The sequence below is a fragment of the Sus scrofa genome, chromosome 9 (assembly GCF_054392235.1).
Source record: "Sus scrofa isolate SSC_HxYL_T2T_F1_AM1 chromosome 9, Sscrofa_HxYL_maternal_Yorkshire_Landrace_v2.0, whole genome shotgun sequence".
Lineage (NCBI taxonomy): Eukaryota > Metazoa > Chordata > Mammalia > Artiodactyla > Suidae > Sus > Sus scrofa.
This window is the reverse complement of record NC_139391.1, coordinates 46,692,839-46,720,719: the sequence shown is the minus strand read 5'-3', so window position 1 is coordinate 46,720,719 and position 27,881 is coordinate 46,692,839. Positions and strand designations below refer to the sequence as shown.

The 27,881-nt window shown below is 55.6% G+C and overlaps 1 protein-coding gene and 1 long non-coding RNA gene across 10 annotated transcripts in view; one reads left to right on the top strand and one right to left on the bottom strand.

Moving 5' to 3' along the window:
• The first annotated feature begins 332 nt into the window (after positions 1-332).
• USP2 (ubiquitin specific peptidase 2) lies at positions 333-27,282 on the top strand. 7 transcript variants are annotated; one of them, XM_084976361.1, is made up of 14 exons: positions 2,524-2,632; positions 8,647-9,464; positions 9,708-9,893; positions 22,649-22,699; positions 23,224-23,347; positions 23,505-23,616; positions 23,714-23,824; positions 23,980-24,044; positions 24,226-24,329; positions 24,418-24,498; positions 24,632-24,710; positions 24,927-25,034; positions 25,211-25,331; positions 25,526-25,734. In XM_084976361.1, the coding sequence occupies exons 2-14, from the start codon at positions 8,688-8,690 to the stop codon at positions 25,611-25,613; spliced, it is 2,007 nt and encodes a 668-aa protein (XP_084832487.1). In that variant the 5' UTR covers positions 2,524-2,632; positions 8,647-8,687; the 3' UTR covers positions 25,614-25,734. The 7 variants fall into 7 exon arrangements, with proteins under 7 accessions (XP_005667490.2, XP_084832485.1, XP_084832486.1 ...); XM_005667433.4 differs by lacking the exons at positions 2,524-2,632; positions 9,708-9,893 and adding an exon at positions 333-501 and having other exon boundaries at positions 25,526-27,282; XM_084976359.1 differs by lacking the exons at positions 2,524-2,632; positions 9,708-9,893 and adding an exon at positions 333-505 and having other exon boundaries at positions 25,526-27,282.
• The window catches only part of LOC110255443 (uncharacterized), a 21,706-nt gene continuing 16,244 nt past the window's right edge, over positions 22,420-27,881 (bottom strand). Inside the window, exons 5-6 of one of the 3 annotated variants that reach the window (XR_014815431.1) lie at positions 24,403-25,049; positions 22,420-23,866 (exon numbers count right to left, since the gene is read on the bottom strand). This is a non-coding gene — a long non-coding RNA (uncharacterized LOC110255443). Of the gene's footprint in view, positions 23,867-24,402; positions 25,050-27,568; positions 27,722-27,881 lie in introns of those variants that run through there. The other 2 variants (XR_014815432.1, XR_002335677.2) reach the window with 2 other exon arrangements.

Below are 27,881 nucleotides of genomic sequence, written 5' to 3'. Positions count from 1 at the left end.
GCTATATATGCCCTGGGACTCAACTTCTGACCCTTCCCCCCAAGACGCTTCCTCTTTCCCAGTACCTTACACCTCTCCCGTCGTGCCACATTCTTGCCGCATTGGGACCCTTCTCGTTGTGCTCCACCCCGCCTCCAAACTCACCTTTCCTTCACGTGGCTCTCTGTATATATCGGTCGCCTGGGAGACCCTGGCCGGGCGGAGTCTAATGACGCCACAATAGCAAAAAGCCAATAGCCGTGATGCGTCTCAGTGACGCGAAACGCGGGGTGTGACTTTGACGGCCCCGGCGCAATGAGGCAGCTGCCCGCTGGGTGGCGCCGATTTCCCGGGGAGGTCCTCTCTGGGCCCCCGGCGGAGGTGGGGGAGAGGCGGGCTGGAGCGGAGACCAGGGAGCCCTCTGCGTCAGCTGCTGCTCACTGCGCCGCTCCAGTACCAGTCAGGACTCACCCGCAGCTCCATGCTTGTGCCCGGCTCGACTCGTCCATCCTCGGAGAAGAGGCAGGTACCTGCCACCTGTCGGATACTGGGGAGGGGTGATGCGGAGGGCAGTGTTGTTTGAGGCTCAGAAAGTGAGGTGCCAACGACAGGCTGGGCAGAATGGGCACTAGAAATGTAGGGCGAGTTCCAGCTGCGCTGAAGATCTCCAGCTGTGGGTACCAGTTGTAGGGGGGAGGGGGGGCACCAGCTGACAGCCCAGGGTGCCAGGAAGAGCCATCTGTGCGCTAATCAGTGTGTTCTACGGAAACGCTGCTTGGGCAGGTCCAGGTCTCTGAGCCCTGGGTGGGATGTGGCTGAGAGTGACGCCTGGACACTGACAATCCTTTCCCCACGTGTGCGAGCAGCTCATTTACTCCCTCTGTCAAAGCTCCTGGGGGCTGTCTCTGGTCGGTTTGCCAAAGGGGGTGGGGTGGGGGGAGGGTAGCATTTAAGTGGAAGGGGAGATTTTCCACCAATCCCAAACCAGAAAGAGGCATCTTTGAAATCTTCACCAATCCCAAACCAGAAGCAGGCACGCGGTGCTCTAAGGCTAGTAACTTATATTTAACAGCCAAAGGGAGCCCTGGCCAATCCATTCTAGTTGTCCTCTAAGGAGTGAGCATCTACCTCCTGACCTGGCTGCTCTTCGAATGGGGCCGAGTTGGAGATCCTGCTGCTGCTCGCCTCCCCAGGCACAGGCATGAGAAGGTCCCCCAATGAGAACCCAAGGAAAAGGAGAGCTGGTTGAGCTGGGGTTGGATCAGCCACCCCTTCTCTGATGCTGTAGATAATGTCAAGCCGGGGTCGGAATGAGGACTGGAATGAGGGCCGGGGACAAGGGCGTCCTCTGAAGTGCATCATCAGGACCGGAGCTGAGTCAGTAGCCTCTGCTGAGACAGGGTGGAGGCCCCATCTTGGGTACTCCCAGTCCTCAGGGAGAGCCATCGAGAAACAGACCAGACAGACTGGGAGCAGACCAGAGCACCAAGAGCCGAGAGGTTAAGAATCCTGCTCCTTCCTCCTGTGACCCTGCCCAGCCAGCCCCACTCCTTGGGCTCCGGGATCCTGAGCACTCCTACAGGTAGAGTGGAACTGCCCCAGAGCAGCTGGGCTTGCTCCCGGGAGCCCCGGGGAAGCTGCACTTGCTGTATTTTTCTAGGCAAAGGAGGAAGGAGCCCAAGAGGGCCCGGCCTTTTGCCGGTGGGTGGACTGGACATCTGGGAATGGGGCAAGCCTCGTTTGCCTTGCCACTTATGGGACACAGACCTGCTCAGAAAACCATGGCATTAGAACAGCACTCCCGCGGGGTAGCCTGGAGGCCCTTTTCTCCCTAGCCAGGTTCCCCCGAGGGTGCTACTACAAAAACTACCTCTAATTATAAGTGGAAGTATTCAATATAGTAATAATTACCATTTATTGAGCTCTTACTAGGTGCCAGGAAATTTACAAATATTATTTAATCCTCACACCTGTGAGGTATAACATTATTATTATTATTATTCCCATTTTACAGACTAAATAAGGTTCAGAGGGCTTAAGGGACTTGCCCACCGACTTAGAGCCAATAAAAGGGAAAGAAAGAATACAAGCCCAGGCTTAGAAGTCCATTATAAATGAGAATGGCCTGGGAACCTGAGGAGGTCTCACCTGCCTTTGTATCCGTGTGCCCTTGAGCACGCTGCTGTCTGCCTCTAGGGCTCTTCCATCTCAAGAGTAAAGCAGGCAGACAAGCACTGAGGCTTCTTCCTCTCCTCCAGTTTTGTGACTGGCACCTCCTTCTCCATATTTTTGCCTCCATTCCACCCCCATCCCTCTACCATCTTTCCAGTTCTATTTCCCCTTGAATCCCCCTTCTGTCCCATTTCAAAATCCCTCCCTTCAAACAGTCTTGTAGGATCTTGCCTGGCACGGGCCCACCTCAAGGGAGGGCCTGCCACTGCCCCTTTAATTCTGCCCAGGCTTGGAATGCCAGTGAGTGGAGCTAGCCATCTCCGTGAGGTCAGATAAGATACTATATATATCGGAGTCAGTAACCTGAGCTCCGGATTACCCGGCCCCAAGTCAGACTCCTGCCTCTGGGCTCGCCACTGCACTCCCTGCCCTGCTGGGGAAGGAGAAGCCCCCAGATCCCATCCCGTGTCCCTGGACACAGGTCAGTAGCTGTCCCTTTGCTATCCAAACTTCACAGGGCTGTTGTCCAGAGGGCCCTGGACTGTCTGTTTGGGGGAGCCCTGTCTGTTTGGGGGAGCATGTGAGAGGCTGCCCCACCTGGCCTGGTAGGTGCTATGAGCAAGACCAAAGGCTCAGAGACCAGGAAGAGGAGAGGAAGCCCTAGAGGAGAGAGGGAGCCTGGGGCTCTCCTGTGGGGTGGGGGCACCCAGAGGGAGGTGGTTGGAAAAGAAGACCTGAGGACTCCAGTATTGCCTGGGGGCCTATATCTTTGCCTTTTCTTGGAAGTGTAGCAATGCCCACCCCCTCCCAACCCCAAATCAAGAAGCGCCCTCTAGAGACGCCACCCTCAGCCCACCCAGCTCTTCTCCAGGCAGGATTCTGGCTCTAATCTCTGGTCTCTTTATCTAACCTCTTTGCCCCCTCCGATCCCTTGGGCAACTACTGGGATTGAGAGAGACTGAGAGGGGCCCCAATCCCCTTGGATGACCCCCTTCCAAGGCATCTGCAACTGGTGGGTCACTGGGTGCCAGCCCCTGAGAGATAGAACTGTGAGTGACAGGCCAGAGGGAAGGAGACAGGCTGGGACTCCTAGGGGCCTGAGGAGTAAACAGAACTCCTGGACGGTGAGAGCAAAATATCCACCACCCCAGCCCACCCCAGCCCTCACTCCGTGTATCCTCCACTTCTGCCAGGACAGCCCTCGTCCCAGGAGTTGCCACTTGTCGAGGCAGTGTCCCAGCAGCCAGGAGTGTGTGCGGCTTGGAAAGTGTCGAGGAAGGGAGACAGGGCCCCTCTCTCAGCCCACTTTACCCTTCAAGGTCAGCCATCAGCAGGGCCTCATTCCGATGTTATTAGCAAGCGGCTTTGGGAAGCTCTGAGGTCACCCCTGTGGAGGTTCCCAAGCACCTGTCGGGACTGGCTGGGATTCCCCACTCACCTGTCCCAGACATCTGGGCAGGAGGGAAGGGACTGACCCTGTTGAGGCATACCTCTGAAATCCGACTAGGGGCTTTCTAGTCAGGCAGTGGCAAAGCCACAGAAGCCGGCCTGCCTTCACCCCAGAAAGGAGAACGGATTGGGGCTCAGAGAGGGGCCTTGAAGGCTGCTGGGATTTGGGACATCACCCATTCTCTACCCTGGGGGCCAGGAGTGCCTGGGATTCCTGGGGAGCAAGTCCCTCTCCTGGCTGGGCAGGTTAGGGAGCCCTTCACGTGAGCAACAGGAAATGACAGTGGCTGATGTAAGGGTGCTGGTGGCCCCAGCAGGGATAGGGTTCATTTTAACCCCTGACTCACCTTGCCTGGGTACCTTTGGGAGAGGACCAAGTTGCCACAAATATAGAAGGCCAAGGGGGAATGTCCATAACCAGGCCTTGGGCCGGGGCCCTACTGGGGCCAGATGCTGGTGCCAGGGGACACGCAGGAGCTTGGCACCACCGGGTGAAATGGAGGCCTCCTGGACCATCTCACAGCCGATCAGCATCGTAAAGGGGCTCAGGTTGCAAGTGGCTTCACTTTCATTGGCCTGCAGTGGAAACTTGAAGGGCAGCTCCTCCGGGAGTCTGTACCTGCCATGCTGTTGCCTAGACAGTGGGTGCCTAGATCCACCCCCACCCCTTGCTACAGCCCCTCCCACCCCCCCGCGCCAGCTCAGGGAGAGGCCAGGGAAGCGTGAAGTGGGGGCCTTGGCTTCAGTGCAGCTGTTAGCAGACAGAGCACGTGTAGGTCCCGATCCAGCTCAGCCACTCCCAGTGTGACCTTGAGAAAGTTACATCACTTCCCCGAACCCTAGTTTCCTCATCTGCAAATGAACATGATGATAGCACCTGTTGCTTAGGGCAGTTGTGAGGATTAAGTGAGTTAATACACCATGTCCCAGAAGTCCTAGTGCAGTTTTAAGCTTTAATGACTTCAGAAATATGAATGCTAAACGCTTCATGTGAATGTTTCATTATTTAAATTGCTTGTCTATTTTTTTAAATTTTGAATGACAATGTTTTGAATTTCAATTTAATGTAAAAAAATTAACCTTCAAATGATGTTTGTAAGTTTGAGGTCTTTATTTAAGTAAATTATTAGTTAAAGCTTCAGGAGTTCTCTCATGTGGCAGTGGGTTAAGGATCCCAGCATTGTCGTCTGCGGCCATACCACCCTGAACGCATCTGATCTCGTCAGATCTCGGAAGCTAAGCAGGGTCGGGCGTGGTCCGTACTTGGATGGGAGGACCCCAGCATTGTCATTGCGGCAGCTTGGGTCGCTGCTGAGGCAGGTTCGATCCCTGGCCCAGGGACTTCTATATGCTTTAGGTGTGGCAAAAAAAAAAAAAAAGTAAAGCTTCAAACTGACACTCCATGTAAAGTGCACTTAGAAGCGTGCCTGGGGCTCAGGGAGGGCTGTCTGAGCATTGGACCTCAGGCTGCTGAGAAATGAGAAGCTGCATGTGAAACAATCAGCGTGGTGCCTGGTCCAGAGGTGTTCAGTACGTGCTGGCGGCCAGCTGGCTCACGCATCCTTTCAGGAGGGGGAATGCCACCACATCTCCCAAGAAGGGGAGACTGAGCCCAGCCAGAGGAAGTCCGGCAGAGCCGGGAGGAGCGGAGGCCCCTCTGGGAGAGCAGGACGGGGAGGAGGCTGGCGAGGAGATTGCCCCTGCTGTCCGAGGTGGCAGGCACCTGGGGAGGCGCTGCCTGGAATCACATGCCTGTACTTGCCAGCTCTGGGTAAACAGTGAAAGGAGTTGGGCAGCAGGGGCCCCACGCTGGGCAGGGAGGGGGACGGGGGATCACAGCCAATGGGCTGGCCTCCCACTGCCCCATGAAAGGGCCATTCAGTTCAGGCCGTTCCTTTGGCAACAGGGAGACTCTTGCAGCCATGTGAGCGCCCGTCCTGTCCCTGTCTTGCGCAGCAAGGCTAGAGTCAGGGCCCTGGCCTGCCCTCCCACCCAAGGTGCATTCTGCAGGCTCCCAGGACAGCCCGTGCCAGGTAATGCCAGGGGCACCAACCCACCTATCTACTCACCTGAGAGGTGCTAGCCCTGAACTTCAGAGTAAAACTGGGGGCTGGGGGAAGGGATGGGCCTGCCCCAGACCTCAGTCCCAATAGGGAGCCTCTCCCCAGAGAGGGGATCTATAAGCCAGCTGCCTGCACTTAGAGGCAGCTTCCAGGGGGCTGTTAGTGATGGCTGCTGCGCCAGTGGGAGGTCTGTCACCAGCCTGCCAGATTGAAAAGAACAGGAGAGTGGGATTTAAGAGCCCTCCTGGGATTCTTGGGGGCTGGAAGGTGGGATTTCCCCTCCAGCCCCCAACCCTTCCCAGGGCTGCTCGTGGGCCATCCCAGGGTCGTCCCTGTCTGCCGTACCTTGTTTGGACCTGGCACTTTGGCATCTGCTGGAGAGGTTGCAAGCTTGGGGCACAGCCTGCTGAATACCAATTCCCTGGGAGCCTGAGTGTGGGGGAGGGGAAAGGCCCATGGCGGGGCGGGGGTTGTATCTGATTGGCTGTCGGGTGTCCCAGAGCCCAGCTCCTGAGGCCTGGAGTCTCTTTGACTTTGAATTATTGATGGAGCTCTCTCCAACGTGAAATAGAGCAGGACTGGTCCCCCCACCGCCGCCCCCCGGCCCCACCCCCACCCCCGCCTCTTTCTGTCTCTCCCCCTGGCCTCCCTCAGCCTTCATTCTCTTCCTTCCCTGGACCCCAGAAAGCTAAGCAGATAGGAGGGAAGCGTGTGGTTTCCCCCTAACCCTGCATGAGGTCCTCTTCCAGGTATTTTTTTCCTACATAGAGGTGAAAGTTGTGCTGGAGGTAGGAGCACAGTGGGCGAGGGAGTGTCCAATGAAGGGTAGGGGGTCCCCTGGCCAGGTGGGGAAAAAGTGGTTGGTAACTACAGGTCAGACCTCTCTGATGCCGAAAACGGCTGGAGGGCTTCGGCAGGGCCTGGAAGTTCTGTTGTGGGGCCTAGATGGAAGGTGCCACCTGCCGCTCTGCCACCCCTGCACCTCTCCCACGCCTTATATGGACAGAGTTTCTAGAGTTCTCTGCCCAGCCCTCTGCATGTGGGGCTTGGCACCAGCTCCTCTCTGCCCGCATGGGCTGGGCTGCCAGCCTGGGGCAAGCTGTGGGCTGCCCACTGCCCGCTTATCCGCTTATCCCGCTGGGAGCTGCAGGGAGAAGCCTGGCGCCCAGGGCTGCGGTCAGAGGCCGGCCAGGCCAGGAGACAGCCAGCCCTGACGTTATTATAGGCCTACAAACGGAGGAGCCGGGCCGCCTGGCAGGGGCTGGGGGAGGAGATAATAACCACTGTCCTTGTTGAGGGCTTTCGTGTGTTATTATCTCATTTATTCCTCGCGACAACCCTGTGAGGTAGGAATCTAATGATGATTATTACACAGATGAGGAAGCTGGGGCTCAGAGAGGGTCAATGACTAGTGCAAAACCACCCAGCTAGTCAGCGCAGGGCACAGCCCTTACACGCACGACTCTGAGGGTCCTGCACCCCCACCACCCCAGGAGCCCCCAAGAGCCACTGCTGACCCTCAAGGAAAGGAGCCAATCCCACTTGCTCCTCCCTTTAAAGTACCTTGCCCTCCAGCTCCATTGTAGATGAAGCCTGCAGGTTTAGGGTGATGGAGGGACTCTGGGGGTCCCCACATGAGCCTAAATGTGATGGGGGTGTGAACTGAGGTAAAGTCGGAAGAGCACTGGGCTGGAAATCTGAGAGACATGGACGCCAATCCCGGCTCTGCTAGTGAGTGACCCTGGGCAAGTCAGCAGCCCTTCTCCCAATTGTACGACAGAGGACTTAAGATGGACCACCCTGTAGGGCCCTCCAAACTCCTCGATTCAGAGATTCTGTGTTCCTTTAGCAGGCCCACCCCACTGCAAGGACTGCGGATGGGGCCCCGGATTGCTGCCTGCAGTGCAGGATTTTAGCCTCTAGGGGGCCCCTTTTGCACAAGTCATTATCACCATGGTGGTGCTGGTAGGGGAATGGGAATCCCTGTGAGGCCACAGGCCCTAACTCCACTGAGAACCAAAGGTTTGGACCAGTGAAGAGGGTGGACTCCACGACATGAGGATCCCCCACGGCAGCAGGTGACCGTGACCAGGGAAGAATGAGGTCAGGCACACTCTCTGTCACTCGCCGCCACCTCTCCACAGCCCCCTCTCTTCCTTTCTTCATCAGGGATCTTCCTTTCCTCATCAGGGATCTGGCCAAATGATCCTCGGGTCATGCCAGCTCAGACAGCGTAGGATTCCCAGGACTCACTCATGCCACCGGTCAGAAAGAAGGGGAGCAGTCTTAACTCTTGGAGTGTCCAGCGTTTTCAATCCAGGGCATGAGGGCGGTGGCAACCCCCCACCTCAGGAGTATCTGCAGAAGCAGAGGAGAGGAAGCAGATGGGATCTGGGTTGGAATAGCACTTGCTGCTTGAGGGGCTGCTGAGGTAGGGCAGTCCCTGCCCTCACACTGAGTGTACTCAGAGTGGGCAGGACATGCTGAGACTGATTGCCCCCCTGTGGTTTATAAAAGCCAACTCAGGGGAAAATGAATCTGACTAGTATCCATGAGAATACAGGTTCGATCCCTGGCCTCGCTCAGTGGGTCAAGGATCCAGCATTGCTGACAGCTGTGGTGTAGGTCACAGATGTGGCTCAGATCTCGCATCGCTGTGGCTGTGGCATAGGCCGGCAGCTGCAGCCCTGCTTTCACCTCTAGCCTGGGAATTGCTATGTGCTGCGAGTGCAGCCCTTAAAAAAACAAATGCAAAAAGCCAGTTTACCCCGTGTGCTCTCTCTAAGGTGTGAATGCATGGGTGCATGGAGACCTGCGTGCCTGCATGTGCGCGCACACGCAGAGGTGTGTCTCAGCGGTGGGCAGCAGACTGTGTGGTTCCTGGTCGAGATCTTCGGTCTGGCCAACTGGGGATGGAAAGCAGGTACGGTGGGATATGACCCCCCCGCAGGACCCTCTGACAACTGCTTTCCTTGTCTTTCAGCCCATGAGGCTCCCAGTCCCCAGTGAGTGCCGCCCTGAAGGATGTCCCAGCTCTCCTCCACCTTGAAGCGCTACACAGAATCAGCCCGCTACACAGATGCCCCTTACGCCAAATCAGGCTATGGCACCTACACTCCCTCTTCCTACGGGGCCAACCTGGCCGCCTCCTTCCTGGAGAAGGAGAAGCTCGGTTTCAAGCCGGGCCCCTCAACCAGCTTCCTCACCCGTCCCCGTACCTACGGCCCCCCATCCATCCTGGACTATGACCGAGGCCGCCCCTTGCTGAGACCTGACATCATCGGAGGTGGTAAGCGGGCGGAGAGCCAGACTCGGGGCACTGAGCGGCCTTCAGGGAGTGGACTCAGCGGGGGCAGTGGATTCCCTTACGGAGTGACCACCAGCTCCCTCAGCTACCTGCCCGTGAATGCCCGCGACCAGGGGGTAACCCTGACCCAGAAGAAGTCGAATAGTCAATCGGACCTGGCCCGGGATTTCTCCAGCCTCCAGACCTCAGATAGCTACCGGCTAGACCCGGGGAACTTGGGCCGCAGCCCCATGCTGGCCCGCACGCGCAAGGAGCTGTGCGCCCTGCAGGGGCTCTACCAGGCAGCCAGCCGCTCTGAGTACCTGGCCGACTACCTGGAGAACTATGGTCGCAAGGGCAGCACGCCTCAGGTGCCCACCCAGGCCCCTCTCTCACGAGTCCCTGAAGTCCTCAGCCCCACCTACCGACCCAGTGGCCGTTACACTCCGTGGGAAAAGAGCAAGGGCCAGACCCCTGTATCCAGCCGCTCCAGCTCCCCCGGGCGAGACACCATGGTGAGTTTGCCCCCTGGGGACCTGGTGATGGACTGGGGAAGGCAGCCACTGATGTACGAGAGCCAGGCTGAGGCAAGGACTCCCAACTTGACTGATGATCAAAGGCAGAGGTTTTCTTCTCGGACCTCACAGGGGCTGCTCCTGCAGCCCAAGTGGGGATGAGCCAGGGAAGCCACTTCAACACGTCTGGTGCCCTCGGGGCTCAGGACCTTCCTTGCTTAAGGGCCTTCCTGTTCTCCCTAGGAAACCTACTTCACCACCTGTGCCCTTGATGGTGGCCCAGCAGTGCTCTTGGAAATACTCAGCTACCCCCACATACACTGCGATTCTTGTCTTCTACTTTCCCACCCAACATGCCCAGGTTCCCTGCAGGCCCTGCCCTGTCCTGAACTGAATGCTGAGACCCCCAGACCACCACTGGGCCCTGTGGTAAGAGGGGCTTCCTTGACTGCCTGCGTCTCTCCTCCTGCTCAGACTATTACCTTCTAGCCCAGAAATGGGCTTAACCCTGGGACATAAGACATCAGGGCCGGGGAGGGGAGAGAGTTCCCATTGTGGCACAGCAGAAACGAATCTGAGTAGTATCCATGCAGATGTGGGTTCAATCTTTGGCCTCGCTCAGTGGGTTAAGGATTTGGCATTGGCCATGGGCCATGGTGTAGGTCGCAGGTGCCGCCCGGATCCCGCATGGCTGTGGCTGTGGTGTAGGCCAACAGCTGTAGCTCCGATTAGACTCCTAGCCTGGGAACCTCCCTATGCCAAGGGTGCGGCCCTAAAAAAGAAAAAAGGAAAGGAAAAGACATCAAGGAAGAGGGGCTGTCCTCAGATGGACCCTGCCTGGCTCAGGGAGTGAAGACAGGAGTGGTTCTCATGTATCTTTGGAGAAAAGTGGTAGAGAAGTTTTGTCGAGGACTTTAGACAATCCAGTCCCTTTCTACTCCGATCCTGGCTGAGCTCAAATAAGGGAAGAGGCTCAGCCAGAGACCAAGTAAGGGCAGGCATGGCCCTGCTCCCATCTAACCCCTGAACACCTCTCTACATTCTGCCTTTGCTGTAGTAACTAGTTTACCTATTAGGTGGTGAGCTGTCAGAGGATGAGAGAGAAGTCAGCTCTCTAGGCCTCTCCCCATGTGCCTCGCTCAGTGCAGACCTCAGCTGACTGCTGATCCCATGGATGAGTGGGTAGCTGAGAGGGCAGGAGGGTGAGTGGATGGGTGGGGGGATGAGTGGGTACATAGATGGACAGGCAAGCATGTGGATGTTGATTGTGTCTCCTTCATTACTTTACGGACCCTTCCCCTACTTTTAGGACATGTGTCTTTGGGGACCAGTTTCTGTGCCATAGCAAGAAATGCTGCCTAGGGGCCCTGTCCAGAATAATGGAGCAAGGGTGCAGGATGGAGGCGGGGCTTTGAGTCATTGACCTTGAAGCTTGTCATAACTAAATGTCTTGAGAGGGAGCTCCCACTGTGGCACAGTGGATTAAGAACCCGACTAGGATCCGTGAGGATGTGGGTTCAATCCCTGGCCTCGCTCAGTGGGTTAAGGATCTGGCATTGGCCCTGAGCTGTGGTGTAGGTCACAGATGTGGCTCAGATCCCGCATTTGCTGTGGCTGTGGTATAGGCCGGCAGCTGCAGCTCCGATTCGATTCCTAGCTTGGGAACTTCCATATGCCACGAGTGTGGCCCTAAAAAAAAAAAAAGAAAAAAGGTCCTAGAGAGGACAATTTTGATACCATTACTTAGAAAGTCTTGGCCTTGCTGGGCCATCTCTGAAGTGTCACAGGAGATACCGAAGCTGGTGCCTCCCAGAACATTCAGACCCTGTGAGGGCAAGGCTGGCTACACCGGAGGGCTGGTGTAAACGAGGCGTGCTAGATGACGGAGCCGGCCCGGGAGAGAGGGGCTGTGCTCTCAGGGACAGATGTGGGTTAGAGCCTGACACCCATTCCAAAGCAGACACCCCCGGCCCCACCTCCACCCCCAGGGCCAGGGTGAGGGGAGTTTTGAGAGAGGACCTCAGAGGGGTGGCAAATTGACCCGAGCAAACTCAGCCACCCTCACATCCCTCCTTCCCGCCCAGAAACAGCTCACAACACACTTAAGTAGCAGCAGCCCTACAATCAAGCTAGCGTTTCACTCTGAGCTCACGCTCAGGAAGATACCAACCACTGGGAAAGGCCCCTCTTGATTTAACCTCAGACCTTGATTTAACCTCACCTTCTCTCTCCTCACCACCCTTACCCTTGCTTTTGGAGCTGACATCTTGCTGTGGTTAGAACAACCCTGTTCATGGGGCCTGGACCACTTTTTTCTAGAACCAGGTCCAGTTTCAGAGTTCCTGTCATGGCTCAGTAGTTAACGAATCCGACTAGGAACCATGAGGTGGTGGGTTCCATCCCTGGCCTCGCTCAATGGGTTAAGGATCCAGCGTTGCCGTGAGCTGTGGTGTGGATCACAGACGAGGCTCGGATCTGGTGTGGCTGTGGCTGTGGCATAGGCTGGCAGCTGTAGCTCCAGTTGGACCCCTAGCCTGGGAACTTCCATATGCCATGGGTGCAGCTCTAGAAAAGACAAAAAAAAAAAAATAGAACCAGGTCCAGTTTCTTTTTCGATCTCCATGTGGGGATTTTCTGTCTCATTCATTCCTTCACGGTGCTCAGCTTACTAGCAGCGTGACCTCAGGGAAGTTCCTGACCGTCTAAACCTGTAAAGTGAGATCCGCATTGTTCCCACTTCATGGATTATTTTGAGGCGTCAAAGGCTGCAGGCGAATGGGCCTGACACACAGTAAGTGTTCAAAAAATATCAGTCTTCTCAGTCCTGCCACCTCCCAGGAGCTTCGGGAGGTAGGAGAGGCGCGAGCCACATTCCCCGCCCTCGGTGCATTTGCAACGAACTTGGGGAAATAAGCTCTAAAAATAATTGCAATAGAAGGCAGTCCTAGGTGTTTTTCAAGGTCAGAGGTGGTGGGAAAGGGAGAGGTCACAGAGGCTGGGTTGGGCTGCTGTGACCGCTGGAGGAACAGTTTGCCTCTTTAACCTTGGACACCTCTCATCTGAGCTGTTTCCTCAGCCATAAACGGGAATGGTCACACCTGCCCTGCCCTGCCCAGCTCACCGGGATGTCATGAGGCTCGAAGCAAATAATGGATGTGGAGGAATCTGAAACCAGTAAAGCGCGATGGTAGCATTGGTTTAAACTTCAGCAGGGAAAGGAGAGGATGGAAAAGGGGAATCTGGCAGCTGACTAGAGTCGGGAGCAGATCACCGCCGGGAGGAAGAAAGGTGGGGGAAAGCACATCCTGTGGCAGAGTCCAGTGAGCTGACTCCTCTGGGGCCCCCTGGGGCAGCCCTGGCCCCCGGGGTCTCAGGGTAGCTAACTTGAACTACAACTGGCCTTCATAAAGGGAGGTCAAAAGTAGGCCCAGGAGCTCCCATAGCGGCTCAGTGGGTTAAAAACCTGCCAGAGTGTCTGTGAGGATGTGGGTTCCATCCCTGGCATTGCCACGAGCGGTGGTGTAGGTCAAAGATGCAGTTTGTGTCTGGAGTTGCTGTGGCTGTGGCATAGGCTAGCACTACAGCTCCAATCTGACCCCTAGCCTGGGAACTTCCATATGCGCAAGAGTGGCCGTGGAAAAAAAAAAAAAAAGCCCAACCAGGGAGTAGAAGAGTTCTAACCCGACTCTCGTTCCCCTCGTTCATAGTAACAGCCCACACGAACTTGGAATATCACAGATTCAGTGAAGGATTGGTGGAGGGGGACAAGAATTCTGAGTAAGCTGCCCTGGCTTAAGCACCCCAAAATGCCAGTCCACAGAGGTGCCAATCAGCCTAGAACAAGGAAGGCTACCCCAGGCTCTACCTTCTGTTGGAATGGAGACAGATTAGAGAGGAGGGAGGTCTGTGTTGAGATTTAAAAAAAAAAAAAAGGAAAAAAAAAAAACTTTCACCACCCCAGTTGAGACTCCAGGCCAGGCCAGGTGTTTCTGCAAACAGCCAGGGGCCCAAAGTGCCCAACCTGGTCATGTCCCCACTCTGCCCATCTCTCCTGTTCCCTTGGGCCTATGGAAGGACAAGCTGTTCCCATTGAGCCCTGCCAGGGCTGGGCTTTAACCCCTACAATCCATCCTAATCCTCCTCTGCTCCACCCCCTCCAGCTGCTCCCTCCCCGGCCCTGGCATCCTGCCTGCCAGCCTCAGCTCTGCCCTGCTCTGGCCACCCCCTCCTCTCCCCAGGAAGAGCTGGGGTTGGGCCAGGGCCCTCCAGAGCCGTCCCCAGGCCCGGCACCTGCTGCTCAGATGCAGAGCCAGGGACCGAGGCTCAGAGCCTGGCCCAGCCTATTCCTTCCACACCCTTGCCCTCTGCTCTGGGACCTGTTGCTGGGAGTGGACGGCCTGGGAATCTAGAGTACCTGGGTCCTATTTGCCACTGGGGCTGCTGACTCATCCCCTGAAGCCTTGGGTTCCAGCTGTTCAGTGACAGGGAGATTATATAAGCTGAGGTCATGTGATTTTTTTTCTCTCGGGTGGGACTTTGGACTTGACTGCTGCCAAGCGGCAGGGGGAAGGGAGGAGTCTTACTCCAAAGAGAACATGTTGAGGACAGCAGGGGCTGTCCCAGGGCTCCGGGGTGAGAAGGGTGACCTTCGTCTCTGTCCCCTGCCTTCTCACTCTGTTTACTCAGCCACGCTGAACTGCATCCCTGCTGTCCTGTTTGTCCAGCTTGGCAGCCTTAGACCCTGGGGCCTATCCTCACCCACCCTGAGGAGGATGAACTTTCTGAGGGCCTGAATCTGTGTTGACAGCCTAGGAAGGTCACATAGAGGGGATTTTTAAGCCAGAGGGGTCCCATGGCCAGGACCAGTACTTGCTGCTGAAAAAAGAAAGGGCGGTCAGTTTGTGACCTGTGGTTAGAAGCAGCAAGATAACCCATGACTCCATCCCTTGAAGGCCAGCTGTGGGCTGTGACCTGGCTGGTGGCCTTGGCGCTGCCTTACCCAGGCTCCGTTTCTCGGTCAGTGCCCAGCACCGTGCTCCCTATGTCGTCCTCCACCTCCACTCCAGGACAGCCCCATGTGTTTCCGTGGCGCTGGGTGGGGCTCAGCAAGGCAGAAGTCAATCCAAGCCTGGCAAAATGTTCCCTGCCCCGGGGCAGCCGCTCCACTGACCCTCAGCCGCAGAAGTGAACATCACGTTCTGGGCCCAGAGCCGCACATGTGACCCCCTGAACCCTCTCACCTTCATGGATACATAAACCCGGCACCCCACACAGAGGATAAGGGGGAGAGGGAAGTGCGTGGGCCTCTGGAATCCAGCTGGTTCAGGCCAGACTGCCCCTGGGCTCAAGGGAGTAGGAACTTTGGCCTCCTGGGGTCTGAGTGATGCAGAAAGGCGGAGCTTCCTACCGACCTAGGAAGGGCTGACCCGGCCTCCCTCCCCAAGGGCGCTGAGCCCCTAGCAGTTCAGTCATTCAGGCCACCAGTCTGTCCATCTGCAGTGGTAATAGCAGGTGCATGCAGGAGCTGGGCTACGGGCCTTGATGTGTTTGCCTGGGCCTAAGCAGTGTTTCCAAACCCGGGACCAAGCCCACTAAGATCTGAGGAAGCAAGATATAACTTCACAGTGTTGCCTTTGCAGAGAGCTAACCCTGACTTTTTTTTTTTTTTTTTTTTTTTTTTTCTATCTATCTTATTTTTTTCTAGGGCCGCACCTGTGACATAGGGAGGTTTCAGGCTAGGGGTGGAATCAGAGCTGTAGCTGCCGGCCTGCACCACAGCCACAGCAACGCCAGATCCAAGCCACGTCTGTGATCCTTAACCCACTGAGCTCACAGCAACGCCAGATCCTTGCCACACTGAGTGGGGCCAGGAATCAAACCCAAATCCTCATGGATACTAGTCAGGTTCACTACTGCTGCGCCACAACAGGAACTCCCCTGACTTTATTTTTTTTTTTTATTTTTTTTTTTTGTCTTTTGTCTTTTGTCTTTTTGTTGTTGTTGTTGTTGTTGTTGTTGCTATTTCTTGGGCCGCTCCCGCGGCATATGGAGGTTCCCAGGCTAGGGGTTGAATCGGAGCTGTAGCCACCGGCCTACGCCAGAGCCACAGCAACGCGGGATCCGAGCCGCGTCTGCAACCTACACCACAGCTCACGGCAACGCCGGATCGTTAACCCACTGAGCAAGGGCAGGGACCGAACCCGCAACCTCATGGTTCCTAGTCGGATTCGTTAACCACTGCGCCATGACGGGAACTCCGCCTGACTTTATTTAAATACTCCATCCATGCCATGAAGGATTGGAGGTGAGAAAATTATTTATCCATAGGGGAAGCAGGCCAAGCACAAGCTCTGAGAAATGGCTCCAAAAAGAAAGAAAGAAAGAAACTACGGAAAAGGGCAGTTCCCGTCATGGCTCAGTGGAAACGAACCTGACTAGCATCCATGAGGACGCAGGTTTGATCCCTGGCCTTGCTCAGTGGGTTAAGGATCCGGCATTGCCATGAGCTGCAGTGTAGCTCAAAGACACGGCTTGGATCTGGAGTTGCTGAGGCTGTGGCGTAGGCCAGCAGCTACAGCTCCGATTAGACCCCTAGCCTGGGAACCTCCATATGCCCTAAAAAGACCCCCCCCCCAAAAAAAAGGTCCAGAAAAGAGCCCTACTCAGATTAGCTCTGTGTTTTTGAGGCAGAAAGTCATGGAGCAGGAGCCAAACTCAGATCCCAGACCATGTGCTTTACCCATCCCGTTTCAGGAAATGGCATCGAGGAGAAAGGGTCTCTCAGGGGCTGGGCTGGTTGAGAAACGATCACAGTTCTCAGTTCTCTGTTGCTTGTGTCCTGCACCCCTCAGACCTGCCTAACAAGACTGGACCCTGTGTGAATTCTTTCCGCCCAGACTCCTTAAAGGGTTCCCATGCCGGAGCTTTCCCCTTCCGGGCCTCCCTGCTCCCAGCAATGCCCCTAAACTGTGTGTCCCAGGAAAGAGGGAGAGAGCGTACTGGCAGAATGCCACCATGTCCCGGGGTGGCCGGCCTACGTCATGGGGAGACCAGCCAAATGCTCCAGCGGGTGAGCACCTGATAGACAGCGCTGCCTGCAGCTCGCTTAATTCGACATGCAAACCCCAGCTCGCCCCACCCTCTGAGGCTCAATGGGACTTCTAGGATGCCCAGCAGAGCCGGGTCTGGCCCCCCTACGTGACAAGCTCAACATCTTCATTAAGCACCCACTAAGAGAACCCACAACCCTGCCCTGGAGGAGGTATCAGTGTGATGGTACAATCAACACACTACCTCAGACCATAAAAGAAGTCTTAGAGACACTTAGAAAACAAAGGTAAACATATTAAGACAAATTCACACGGTAGAAACTAAATACTGGGGACTGAGTGTGTACAGTAATGAATGGGGTATTTAGAGTTGGGTGGAGTTCATTAGAGAAGGCTTTGCTGGAGTTCCCCCTGTGGCACAGCGGGTTAAGAATCCGACCACAGCAGCTCCAGTCACTGTGGAGGTGCAGGTTCGATTCCCAGCCTGGTGCGGTGGGTTAAAGGGTTGGTTTGGAGTCTTCCATATGCCTCAAGTGTGGCCGTTTAAGAAAAGAAGAAAAAAGACTTTATGGAAAAACGTTGAGTGTTGAGCAGAATTTACAGGCAGGTAATTGACAGAGACCAGGAAGGGCATTCCAAAATTTCCTGGTAGTTGTTACAAGCATGGGTATTCCTATGGGACAGGTCTGGGTTCAAAGCCCCACGCTGCCATTTACTAGTTTTGTGGTCCTGGCAAGTCATTTGACCTCTCAGGGCTCAAGATCCTTCATCTAGAAAAGAGAGATAACAGTTAACCACCTCATTGTGCTATTATACAAGTTTACTGGGATAATATATATAAACCACTTAGCAGTGCCTGGCATTTGGTAAGCACTTAATCAATCAATGGCAGTTTTGTTTTTTAAGCAGAGAAGGCAAGTGCTAAAGCAGGTTGGTTTGGCAGCAGGGATCAGAGAAGGGCAAGGGTGGTGACAGTGATGTCGTCTAGGCTATGGACAAGAGCCGCACAGACAGGGCTGCCTGAGGCTTCCAGATTGGATAGAAGAGTCAGGTGTTACAGAGCCGGGGAGTGAAGTGACGAAATGCAAGCACTGCTGCAGACAGTGTAGGACTGGCTCAAAAGGGTGTGGTTAGACAGAAGGAAGCATGGAGAAAAAGGCCGTTGCATTTTGTCCAGGGTTCAGGTTTGGTCACCAGGCAAGGTTAGTGACCGTGGAGATCACCCCTCCTCACATCACACCCTCACTTGTCACCCAGGAGAATGCCCTGCAGCTCGTGCCTCCTGCCCACTCCTCCCACCACCCCGTCTGTGCTCCCCTCTCAACAGCACAAAATCACTGTTCTGTGGGAGGCCTAGGGTACAGCCACACATGCGTCCTGGACACATTCCCCATGTGCCTGTGGTCATGTGTGCAGTGCTCGTGTACATGTGGGGATGAGCAGGCCAAGAGAACAGAAGGAGGCCACAGATGAGTAACAGGCACACTGCTGCCTCTCAGAGTATTTTTAAATGCTAAAAATACTGGCTAAAAATAGCCATCAAGCCCCAAACAAGATACTTTCTCCAGGCAAAGATTCTGTGTCCCTTGCTGATAGGTGAGGCGGGTGGAGCAGCAGGAAGAAAACACTAAGACCTCTGATCTTGAAGCTTTGTTGCCCATAGGGTCAGAGAAATACACTCACCCCCGCACCAGCTGAGCACCTATTTCTCCACCATAGTGTTACTTTCTCCCCATCTCCCCAAAACAAAGCAAAATTTGAGATTCTCAGGAAGATGGAGTTAGGTAACTGGAGAGAAAACACCAGAGAAGGTTCTGTCCTGGGACCAAAAGGGACAGTGACCATTGTACCTTATGAAAATACAGGCATTGCTTCTCTTGATAATGGGCCAAAGTAGGTAGGACTAGAGGAAGGGGGAACTCAATTCTAAAGCCATGTGAATGTATCTTCCTGACATGGGCCAGCGACCCTCGCAGGATGTATGGATGTTGGCCTCCAAGGAGGCCCCCTGAATGCTGTGCAAAAGTTTATTCGTGGGTGCATTTTCCCCTGGAAATTCAGTACAGAGCTTTCATCGGGTTCTCAGAATGAACTGCAGCCCCCCAAAAGTTAGGAATCTCAGGCTGACTTTGGGAAAGCTCTCCTGGCTGACACTCGGCCTTGGTGACGGGTCCCCGGCGGGTCTCTAACACAGTTTAGCCCGGGGTCCCACCCCCCCGAGGCAAGGTCGGGGCTCCGCGCTCCAGTCCCACCCATCCCCGGTGACTGCAGGTCTCAGCCGCTGGCCGGCGGGGTCCCACAATGGCCTGGGGGTTGCGAGCAGCCGGGCGGTGGGCGGATCCGCGGGAGGCGCGTGGGCGGCCGGGGGCGCGGCCTCACTTGGGTCCGCGTGCAGGCTCTGGGAGGCGGGGTCGGTAGGAGGGGCGGGGCTGGAGCCCTGGCCCCGCCCCTGCGCTGACGTCGCGCGGCCCCAGCCGCCCGCTCGGACGCCAGTCGGCCGGAGCGCTAGAGCGGGGACCGGGGCGGTTGGCCGCGCGCGCCGGGGAGGTTGAGGCGGAGGAGCGCGCGGTCGGCCCGCCGTAGCGGTTACCGCTGGGCGCCGCGGACGGTGTCTTGTGGCTGCCTCGCCGGCTTGGGCGTCCGGGCCGTGAGACCGCGCGGTACTGCCCCGCGCCCTCTTGGCCAACGTTAGGCGAGGGGCCGAGCCCGCCCCCCCCCCCCCAGCATGCGCACCTCGTACACCGTGACCCTGCCCGAGGAGCCCCCCGCCGCCCCCTTTCCTGCCCTCGCCAAGGAGCTGCGGCCGCGATCCCCTCTCTCCCCTTCCCTGCTGCTCTCCACCTTCGTGGGGCTCCTGCTCAACAAAGCCAAGGTACGCGGGGCCCTTTTCCCAGACCCCCACTCCGAGGGCTGGCTTCCGCCCCCTCCCCCGCCTTCGTCCGCCGCGCGCCTGTGCCCGGATTCTTCCCAGCCCCCACCTCTCCTTTCCCTGGGTCTCCCGGCAAGGAATGCCCCCTCCCCAGGTGATCTCACTCTTACTCGCGGCCCCCTCCCCTTGTTGAGGTCCCAGCCCCTCCCTGAGTAGCCCCTCCCGCCCGACCCCGACACCAGGTGGCTCTTGGGCACTTAATTCCTGGCACCTATCAGGACAGGTGCAGGAAAGCGTAACCTTGACTAGTCCTCGCTGTGTGCAGGAACGGGCACCTCGCGGGCGTGACTCCTTCAAGGCCAAAACCCACCCAGAAAGGCTGGTCGGAAAGGGGCCGCCTCCCTGTCATTGATCCCCACAGGCCCTCTCCCAGAGGGTCCGTAACAGGTCCTTTGACCCCGAGAAGGGCAGAGGAGGTGCAGCCGGGGAAAGAGGTCAACATCCCTTCTTCTCCCAGCCCTCCCCAGTTCTGCTAAGTGCATGCTGGATCCCTCAAATGACGTAGCCACCCCAGTGATGCTGGGGCTAAAGGCTGGGCACTGCCCCCTCGGGGAAGGGAGAAGGGGCCAGAGCTTGACAGATCTTATGTAACAGCACCAGCTCCCGTGTTGGCAGTGCGTGCACTGCCCCGTGCCAGGGCCACACCAGGCTCCTTGGCCGCAGCCAGGACTCATGGCTGACCCTCATGGCACAGGTGAAGTAAGCCAGAAAGCTCTTTCCTGGGGTCTCTAGGTTTGTGAAGGCGCAAACCTCCATCAGCCTTTCTTAGATGGCCCGTGTTCCTAGATGATTCCTTGGCCTTTCTGTGGAGGGGGCTCTTGCTGAGCCTCCCTGCTCCTTCCCTGGGAAGTGAATGTTGTGTGTTTACTGTCTTTGGAGGTGGCATCGACTTTCTGGAACAGTGGTTGCTGAGTCAAGTTAGGTTTGCTGAGGGCTAATTTTAAGGCAGTTCTTGACCCCGAACTTTCTCAGCCCTTTGCACTTGAGTCCCAGCATCCCAGCTGGAGTCACTTCCTTCTCTCCTGGTGAGAGGCTGGCTGTGCAGGGTCTCTCCCAACTTCTCCAGTTCTAGCCTCTCCCTGTCAGCCCTGAGGTAGGATTGTTTTTTCCCGGTAAGAAAGGTCACTCCTGGAACATTTTGTTCCTCTCTGGAATGGAAAGTGCTGACTTTCCCCGGAGCTCCTGATTTCCTCTTCACAGCTGGACATAAAAGAATATCTGGCCGAACAGAGAACAGCCCTGCTCTCCCCTCCACTCCCACTCCCTGACTCCTCTTACCCAGTTGCCTTCTACCCTGATACTCAGAAATTGGCAAGTAGTTTTGAGCTCACCCCCAGAACTGAGAAAGTGGCTGCAGGGAGACCTCATCTTCCTGCATCTCTCCACCCTCCGGGCCATAAGTAGGGTTAGATCCTTAAGAGTAGCAATCATAGATGGTGATCTGTTCTTCTTGACCTCCCTCAGCTGGGTCACAGTTAAGTGTCAACCCCACAGGAATGCTTCATTAGAAAGATGACTCCAGTCCTATTGCGCCCCCCCCCGCCCCCCGTGCTTCTTGACTGCGGTCTCAGCCAAGGGCCCACTTTGGCCAACAGTGACAGTCACCAGCGGGAGAATGCTTTGCTCCTATGGCCTGTGTAGGCAGGTGTTGTCTGGGGGCGGGGGGGAGCACTGGTAAAGTGCTGCCAGAAGTAGGTGGAAGAGTGGCTGTCTGTCCTGGGGAAGAAGGAGCAGGTACTCGGTCGTGGGCAGGCTTTAATGTTTAGTTCCAAATGGGCGACACGGAGACGTCATTGTTTTTGTTGGGCCCCAAGTCGTCCTCCAAATGCGGCTAAGGTCTTTGTCCAGGGAGTTCTCTCTCTTGTGGCACTCTGACTGGCACATCAGGGTTTTAGATGTCAGAAAGGTGAGCTTTAAATTTTGTGTTTGGGACCCAGACCCTGCTTTGTGCTTCGGTGGCTGCTTTTACCCCACCTGCTGCCAGTAGGCTTTTCTTTCTAGCTACAGATGGACACCAGGTTTCTCTTTGGGTTTAGGTGTTTCCTTCCCTACCTGTTAGTGTTAGACCTAGTAATCGGCAAGGAGGGATCTTACTTGTGGGATCAACAGGGCCATTCCTGAAAAAAGCCCTCCTTCAGCCTGCCTTTCCCAACCCCACCCCCTTATGCTGACAACCTCATGGGCTTTGAGCTGCTGACAGCACACGGCATGAGTAATTTTAGCTGAGTTATTTCAGGCTCCTGTTCTGATCAGGGTTGAGCTGGCCCCACGCATGCCCCAGCCAGCGTTGCTCCAGAGTTGCCTCCTCCCGGGTCCCCTCCCTGAGAGAGAGGGTGGCAGGCTCATCTCTTTAACCCTTTGAGCCTGGAGGTTTCCTGACTCCTTGGAGGCTGGGCCAGGATTAGCCAAGAGATCTGGACAAACAATACAGTCCTCAACTGAGCACCTGTTCTCTCCCCCACCCGCTCCCCAGCCTCCACAATAGGAACAGGAGCAAGAGTAGCACCTTCAGCCAGGTGCTTACCTCTGCTTGGCCGCTATCTGCCATCGGAAGGATTCCCAGCCAGTGGCCAGTGAGGATGTTGAAACCTGAACCAGGCAGGGAGGATTCTCCCAGGCTTCCATCGGCCCTTAGGGGCTGAGCTCAGCTGGAAGGAATTCCACCTGTCTCCAGCAAGTCGGAATAGCAGGCCAACTAGAGATTTTTCCCCAGCTGGAGATCTAAACTCAGTTAAGGTGTTTGTCATTGAACTTTGCAGGACTTCCTTGAGGAGCTTATGATGACAGCTGTTTTATCTATCAGACATCTAGGGGTACAAATGTAGGGTCATTTGAGAGGACACCTGGATTTGGGACCTGAGATTTCTTGGAGCCAGGAATGAGATATGTGAACACCGAGTCGCTGGCTCTAATCTCCAGTTTACGGTATGGCAGAGAACGAAGAGTAACATAAAGATGAGAGAAAACACATAGTCGATAAAGGAAAGCAAAGTATTTTTGTTGTGAAGAATATTTTTGCTGTGTGTTGGAAAGGATAGGCATTCCTCACCCCTCTTTCCTACAACATTCGTAGACTAAAGTTGAAGAGACAATACTGTGTGCGACCTGATTCTAGTGGCTACAACTGGCAGAAGGTTGCAGAGAGAACCTAGTACAGGCCGGGCCTCTTCCTGCAGCCTTATGTGCCACGTGTTCTTTGCTTACAGAACTCTAAGAGCGCCCAGGGTCTGGCTGGTCTTCGAAACCTTGGGAACACGGTAAGTTTTTCCCAGCCCACTTCTTTCCTGAGGCCACTCCCTACCATCCCAAGTGGGACCATCTAACCAGGGTCCCTTCCTGGCTTCAGCTGACTCCCTACCCCCTAGGCCAGTTGGTACCTGCCCTTCCTGGCTGGTGTTTTACAGAATGGCTGGGCTCTGCCTCATTCCTTGCCCCCAGCAGGGAGCACTGCTAAAGAGGAGTTGTCCCTTTAACCCTCAGCTTAGCTCCTTTTCTGGATTCTTCTCCGCAAGGACATCCATCACTTCCCACACACTTCTGTCCGGCTCACCCACACCCTTTTGTACACCTCTGTAGTAAATGCCCAGTTACGTCACCCGTGCCAGCAGTGGGAATTTGCCTCACTTCACCGCTTTCACTTACAAAAAGAGGAACTTGAGGCTGTGGGAGGATCCATTTCTGGGCCAGATGAACCAGAGGGCCTTGGGTAGGTATTAAGTAAAAAGACACGCCAGACAGGGGTCTTTGTTCCGCTGCTGATTGCCTGGGTGCTCTCTTGCAGTGCTTCATGAACTCCATCCTGCAGTGCCTGAGCAACACCCGGGAGCTGAGAGACTACTGCCTCCAGAGGCTCTACATGCGGGACCTCAGCCACAGCAGCAGTGCACACACGGCCCTCATGGAAGGTGAGGGCCCATCCTTGGACACTGCATGCTTTTCCACTCCACCAGTGCTGCGCTCTAGTCATGTGTTATATGTGCCTCTCTTTCTTCCCTTTGGCTTCTCTTTGTGGGGACCCTAGTTTCTTAGAGAAAATGGCCCATGTGTCCTTCACTCCTACAGAGTTTGCAAAACTAATCCAGACCATATGGACCTCATCCCCCAATGATGTGGTGAGCCCCTCTGAGTTCAAGACCCAGATCCAGAGATACGCACCGCGCTTCGTCGGCTATAAGTAAGGGCTTCAGGGACACATCCTCCGCACCGTGGGTGGGGGCAGCAGCAGGGCCCAGAGGCAAGAGGTATTGCTCACTCTCTTTCTTCGGGTTCAGTCAGCAGGACGCTCAGGAGTTTCTTCGCTTCCTTCTGGATGGGCTCCACAACGAGGTGAACCGGGTCACAGTGAGGCCCAAGTCCAGTCCCGAGGGCCTCGACCATCTCCCGTAAGCAGGAGGAGTGCTGGGGGCAGGACTGTGCCCGCTTCTCTGGGAGTAACGAGTGGGGAGAATTCTGGATATTAAGGGTTTCGATGGCTGGGCCTTTAAACTTATCATGGTTTGAGCACTGACCCCCTTGTCTTCCTCTCTCTGGGTCCTAGTGATGATGAGAAAGGGCGCCAGATGTGGAGGAAATATCTAGAACGGGAAGACAGTCGGATCGGGGGTAAGTGCGGGCATGGGGGAACACCCGCCTGTCCTGGGACCTGCCTGAGCAGAGCACAAGAAGCCTGCTCTCCCAGGGACCCCTTCTGCTGCCCAGTGCCCGGCACCAAAGGCCTGAGGCAGGAGCCATGAGGAGGGAGGAGTCTTGGTGCTTAAGCACCTCGTGTCCGTCTCTTCTCCAGATCTCTTCGTTGGGCAGCTGAAGAGCTCCCTGACGTGTACGGATTGTGGTTACTGTTCTACAGTCTTTGACCCCTTCTGGGACCTCTCCCTGCCCATTGCTAAGGTATATACCCCTGCCGCTGCGCTGTTGAAAGACCCACTATGACTTTTCCATGTCATCGACCTCTGACCTTTACCTTGCTCTCTTCCAGCGAGGTTATCCCGAGGTGACTCTAATGGATTGCATGAGGCTCTTCACCAAAGAGGATGTGCTGGATGGCGACGAGAAGCCAGTAAGTCACCTTCCAAGACAGCGAGAGCTCATCTCCCAGAGCCCTCTCGGGGGCAGACTGGCACGGGAGCTGCTGGATTCGGCTGTCGACCTCTCTGTGAGTCCTTGCCAGCCCTGTCTGTCGTGTTTTTCAGACGTGCTGTCGCTGCCGAGCCAGAAAACGCTGTATAAAGAAGTTCTCCGTCCAGAGGTTCCCAAAGATCTTGGTGCTCCGTATCCTTCAGATCCATCAGGGCAGGGATGTGACTTGTAGAGAGTGGCCGATGACCAGGGGCCAAGGCAAGGGCCAACAGAGTAGGAAACAAGGAAGCTTCCTTCTCTTGTTTGCTCGTCTGCTTCCCGAGACTCGCAGTCACCCTCAGGGACTCCGTCTCCTTTTCTTTGACTCTTCTTGTTACCCTCTTTGTCCTTGACACACATCAATGCCAGATCTGAAGCGGTTCTCGGAATCCAGGATACGAACCAGCAAGCTCACAACATTTGTGAATTTCCCACTAAGAGACCTGGACTTGCGAGAATTTGCCTCAGAAAACATCAGTGAGTACTTTTCAGCTGGAAGGGCAGAAACAAGGCACAAGTGTCTGAGATACAGATGGGAGGCCAGGAGGGGGAGGGAGGCGGCTAAGGAGTGAGATGTGGACACGGGGTGCAGAGGCGGGACGGGAGGGGCGAGGGATGCCTTGGGGGCTTGACACGCTCTGCCTCCTCCTCAGACCACGCTGTTTACAACCTGTATGCTGTGTCCAATCACTCCGGAACCACCATGGGCGGCCACTACACAGCCTACTGCCGGAGTCCCGTCACGGGCGAATGGCACACTTTCAATGACTCCAGGTGAGACAGGCCTCGGGGCGGGCCCGGCTGTCAGACCCCCGCACCTCACCCAGAAGAGGTCAGGGCCAGAAGGTGTGTCGCCGCCCCTGGGAGACTTTCCAGAAAACAGCAGGAGAGGGGGCCAGGGCAGGGGTGTCTGCTAGATCAGGGACGGCCCCCCTCCGCCAGGCTGACCTGCCCTGCTCTCTCCGCAGCGTCTCCCCCATGTCCTCCAGCCAAGTGCGCACCAGCGACGCCTACTTGCTCTTCTACGAGTTGGCCAGTCCGCCCTCCCGCATGTAGCAGCCAGGAGCTACGTCCCGTCCGCCCTTCCCCGTGGTAGCCCCACACCCTGAGTTTTTTAAAAAGACAAAAAAAAAAAAACAAAAAACAAAAACAAACCCTGACGTATAAGAAAAATAAAGGAAAATGAAGCTGCCAGCAGGAGTTGCGGCAGCATGGCCGGGATCTGGAGGCGGGAGCCGGGCGCTCCGCAGCCGGCCTGGCAGGGAAGATCCGCAGGACACAGACCCAGCGGGCGCGGCGCCCCTCGGCTGTTTGCATTTGCACACCCGCGGCTCGTTCCTGTGTGTGAGAAACGGCAGCATCTGTGGGGAGAAGACAGCACCTCGGCGCTGCGCGGCCGCGGCCTCCCGAGAAGACAGCGCCCTCTAGAGCCTGCGGGGAGGATCGCCCCCGGGAGCGCCCCGCCTTCCTCACCTGGACCCCCCGCTCACCGGTGCGGGAGCAAGGAAAACACCTGTGAGCCAAGAGCCCTCTTAACGCTGCTAACCCCAGGGGGACAGATGAGGGGACATCTTTGAAAAAAAGCTGTTTTTGGTTTTTAGAAGCCCAACTTTTTTAAAAAATTACCATAACTAAAGTTTTCAGACTGGAGATGCTCTCCTTGACACCTCTTCACAGCTGGGACGTCGTGCTGGTCATTTTTCTTTCTTTCCTTTTTTTTTTTTTTTTTTTTTTTTAATTCTTCAAATACAGATTTTCTAGTGCTAGCCCCCAGTGGTGCTAGGTGGGAGTTGGCCAGGCCCCAAACACAGCCACAGTAGATCTGGGATCTGACAAGTTTTTTGTTTGTTTTTTTAATGTTTTGGATGGAATCTAGTTGCCTCCAAGAACTGTGCCTTATAGCATTTGGGGACCAGGGGGTGACTGCCCCTCCCTGAAATATCCCACAGCCTCTTCCCTTTTCCCCGGTGCCATGTTCAGAGCCATTGGAAAGCTCGGGGTCTTGCCCTCAGCCCCTGGCTCGTTTCGCATCGCAGTGAGGTGAAGAGGAGAGTAGGTCAAAGATTTCTGATAGTGTTTCAAGTTCTGCCCACCTGCTTCCTCTAACCTGCCCCTGGTCTGCTCCCCAGCATTGGAAGGATAGCACGAGCCCCCTACCCTCAAGCTTCTCCCCCCTTTAATTTATTCCCCCTTAACAAGCTCTCCTCCGCCTTCCTGCCCCAGCCCCCTTCTCAGAACCTCCTGGCATAGGCCCTTTGGACCGAGTTTCTCAGGGATGCCCGTGCCACCCCCCGGCTCCTCTTGGCATCAGTCTGCAGTCCGGCCTGGGAGCTGGAGCCTGGGTATTTGGGGACATCTTGCCTCAATTGTATGATTCTCTGCCATGGGCGTGATTGTGCCCTACACAGCTGGGCAAAACTCTATGCTGTCCCAGGAGAGAAGCCCTTCAGCACCCAGGAACCGGGCTCTGGGCCTGGACCTCTCTGCACACCCACACAGCTGGGCCCTGCCTGTGTCCCTTGGAACCCAGGACTTTCCTGAGCTCCCAGGAGGCATCCGGAAAAAAACACACCCTGAGTTTAACTGGCCTGACACGCTTCTCCAGGGAAGACCTGTGAACCTGAGCCAAAGGGCTGGGGTACACTTGTTTACTGTGTAAGCAAGAGTAGAATGTGTGATGTACAGTGGAACCTTGTACAGAATAAATAATAGCTTTGAGAGATGAGTTGGTAAGTGGCAGAATCTTGATTTGGGAGGGGTTTGAACCCAGGGAGAGCGCTTAACCTGTCAGTGGCCAGGTATTTTACTGCTTCAACCAGATGGTAAATTCCACGTTCTGGAAAAAATTACACACTGTTTCGTTCAAACTTCTCAATTCTGTGAAAAAGCTGAAATAGTACATATTTTGAACAGTATATTCCTCCTCTGGATTCACTGATGTTAATATTAACATCTTGGGTCTTCCCGTTGTGGCTCGGATCCATGAGGATTCAGGTTCGATCCCTGACCTTGCTCAGTGGGTTAAGGATCCAGCATTGCCGTGAGCTGTGGTGTAGGTCACAGATGCGGCTTGGAGCGTGTGTTGCTGTGTCTGGTGTAAGCTGGCAGCTGTAGCTCTGATTCGACCCCTAGCCTGGGAACCTCCATGTGCCTCGGGTACAGCCCTAAAAAGCAAATAAAGGGTGGATTATGAAAATAATCTAAAAAGTAACATCTTACCACATTAGTTTATGTATACTTCATTTTTGGAGGCAAACATTTAGGGATGAGGTGTCCTATCAGCACTTCTAGATAACCCCAGCGTGTCTCCCCATACCTGGCACT

Excerpts from the sequence above, each read along its gene's own strand:
- USP2 (XM_084976361.1), top strand. The coding sequence starts at position 8,688 with ATGTCCCAGCTCTCCTCCACCTTGAAGCGCTACACAGAATCAGCCCGC. Across the intron at positions 9,894-22,648 it reads GACCACCACTGGGCCCTGTG|AACTCTAAGAGCGCCCAGGG; the intron begins GTAAGAGGGGCT and ends CTTTGCTTACAG. Across the intron at positions 24,330-24,417 it reads TCTCCCTGCCCATTGCTAAG|CGAGGTTATCCCGAGGTGAC; the intron begins GTATATACCCCT and ends GCTCTCTTCCAG.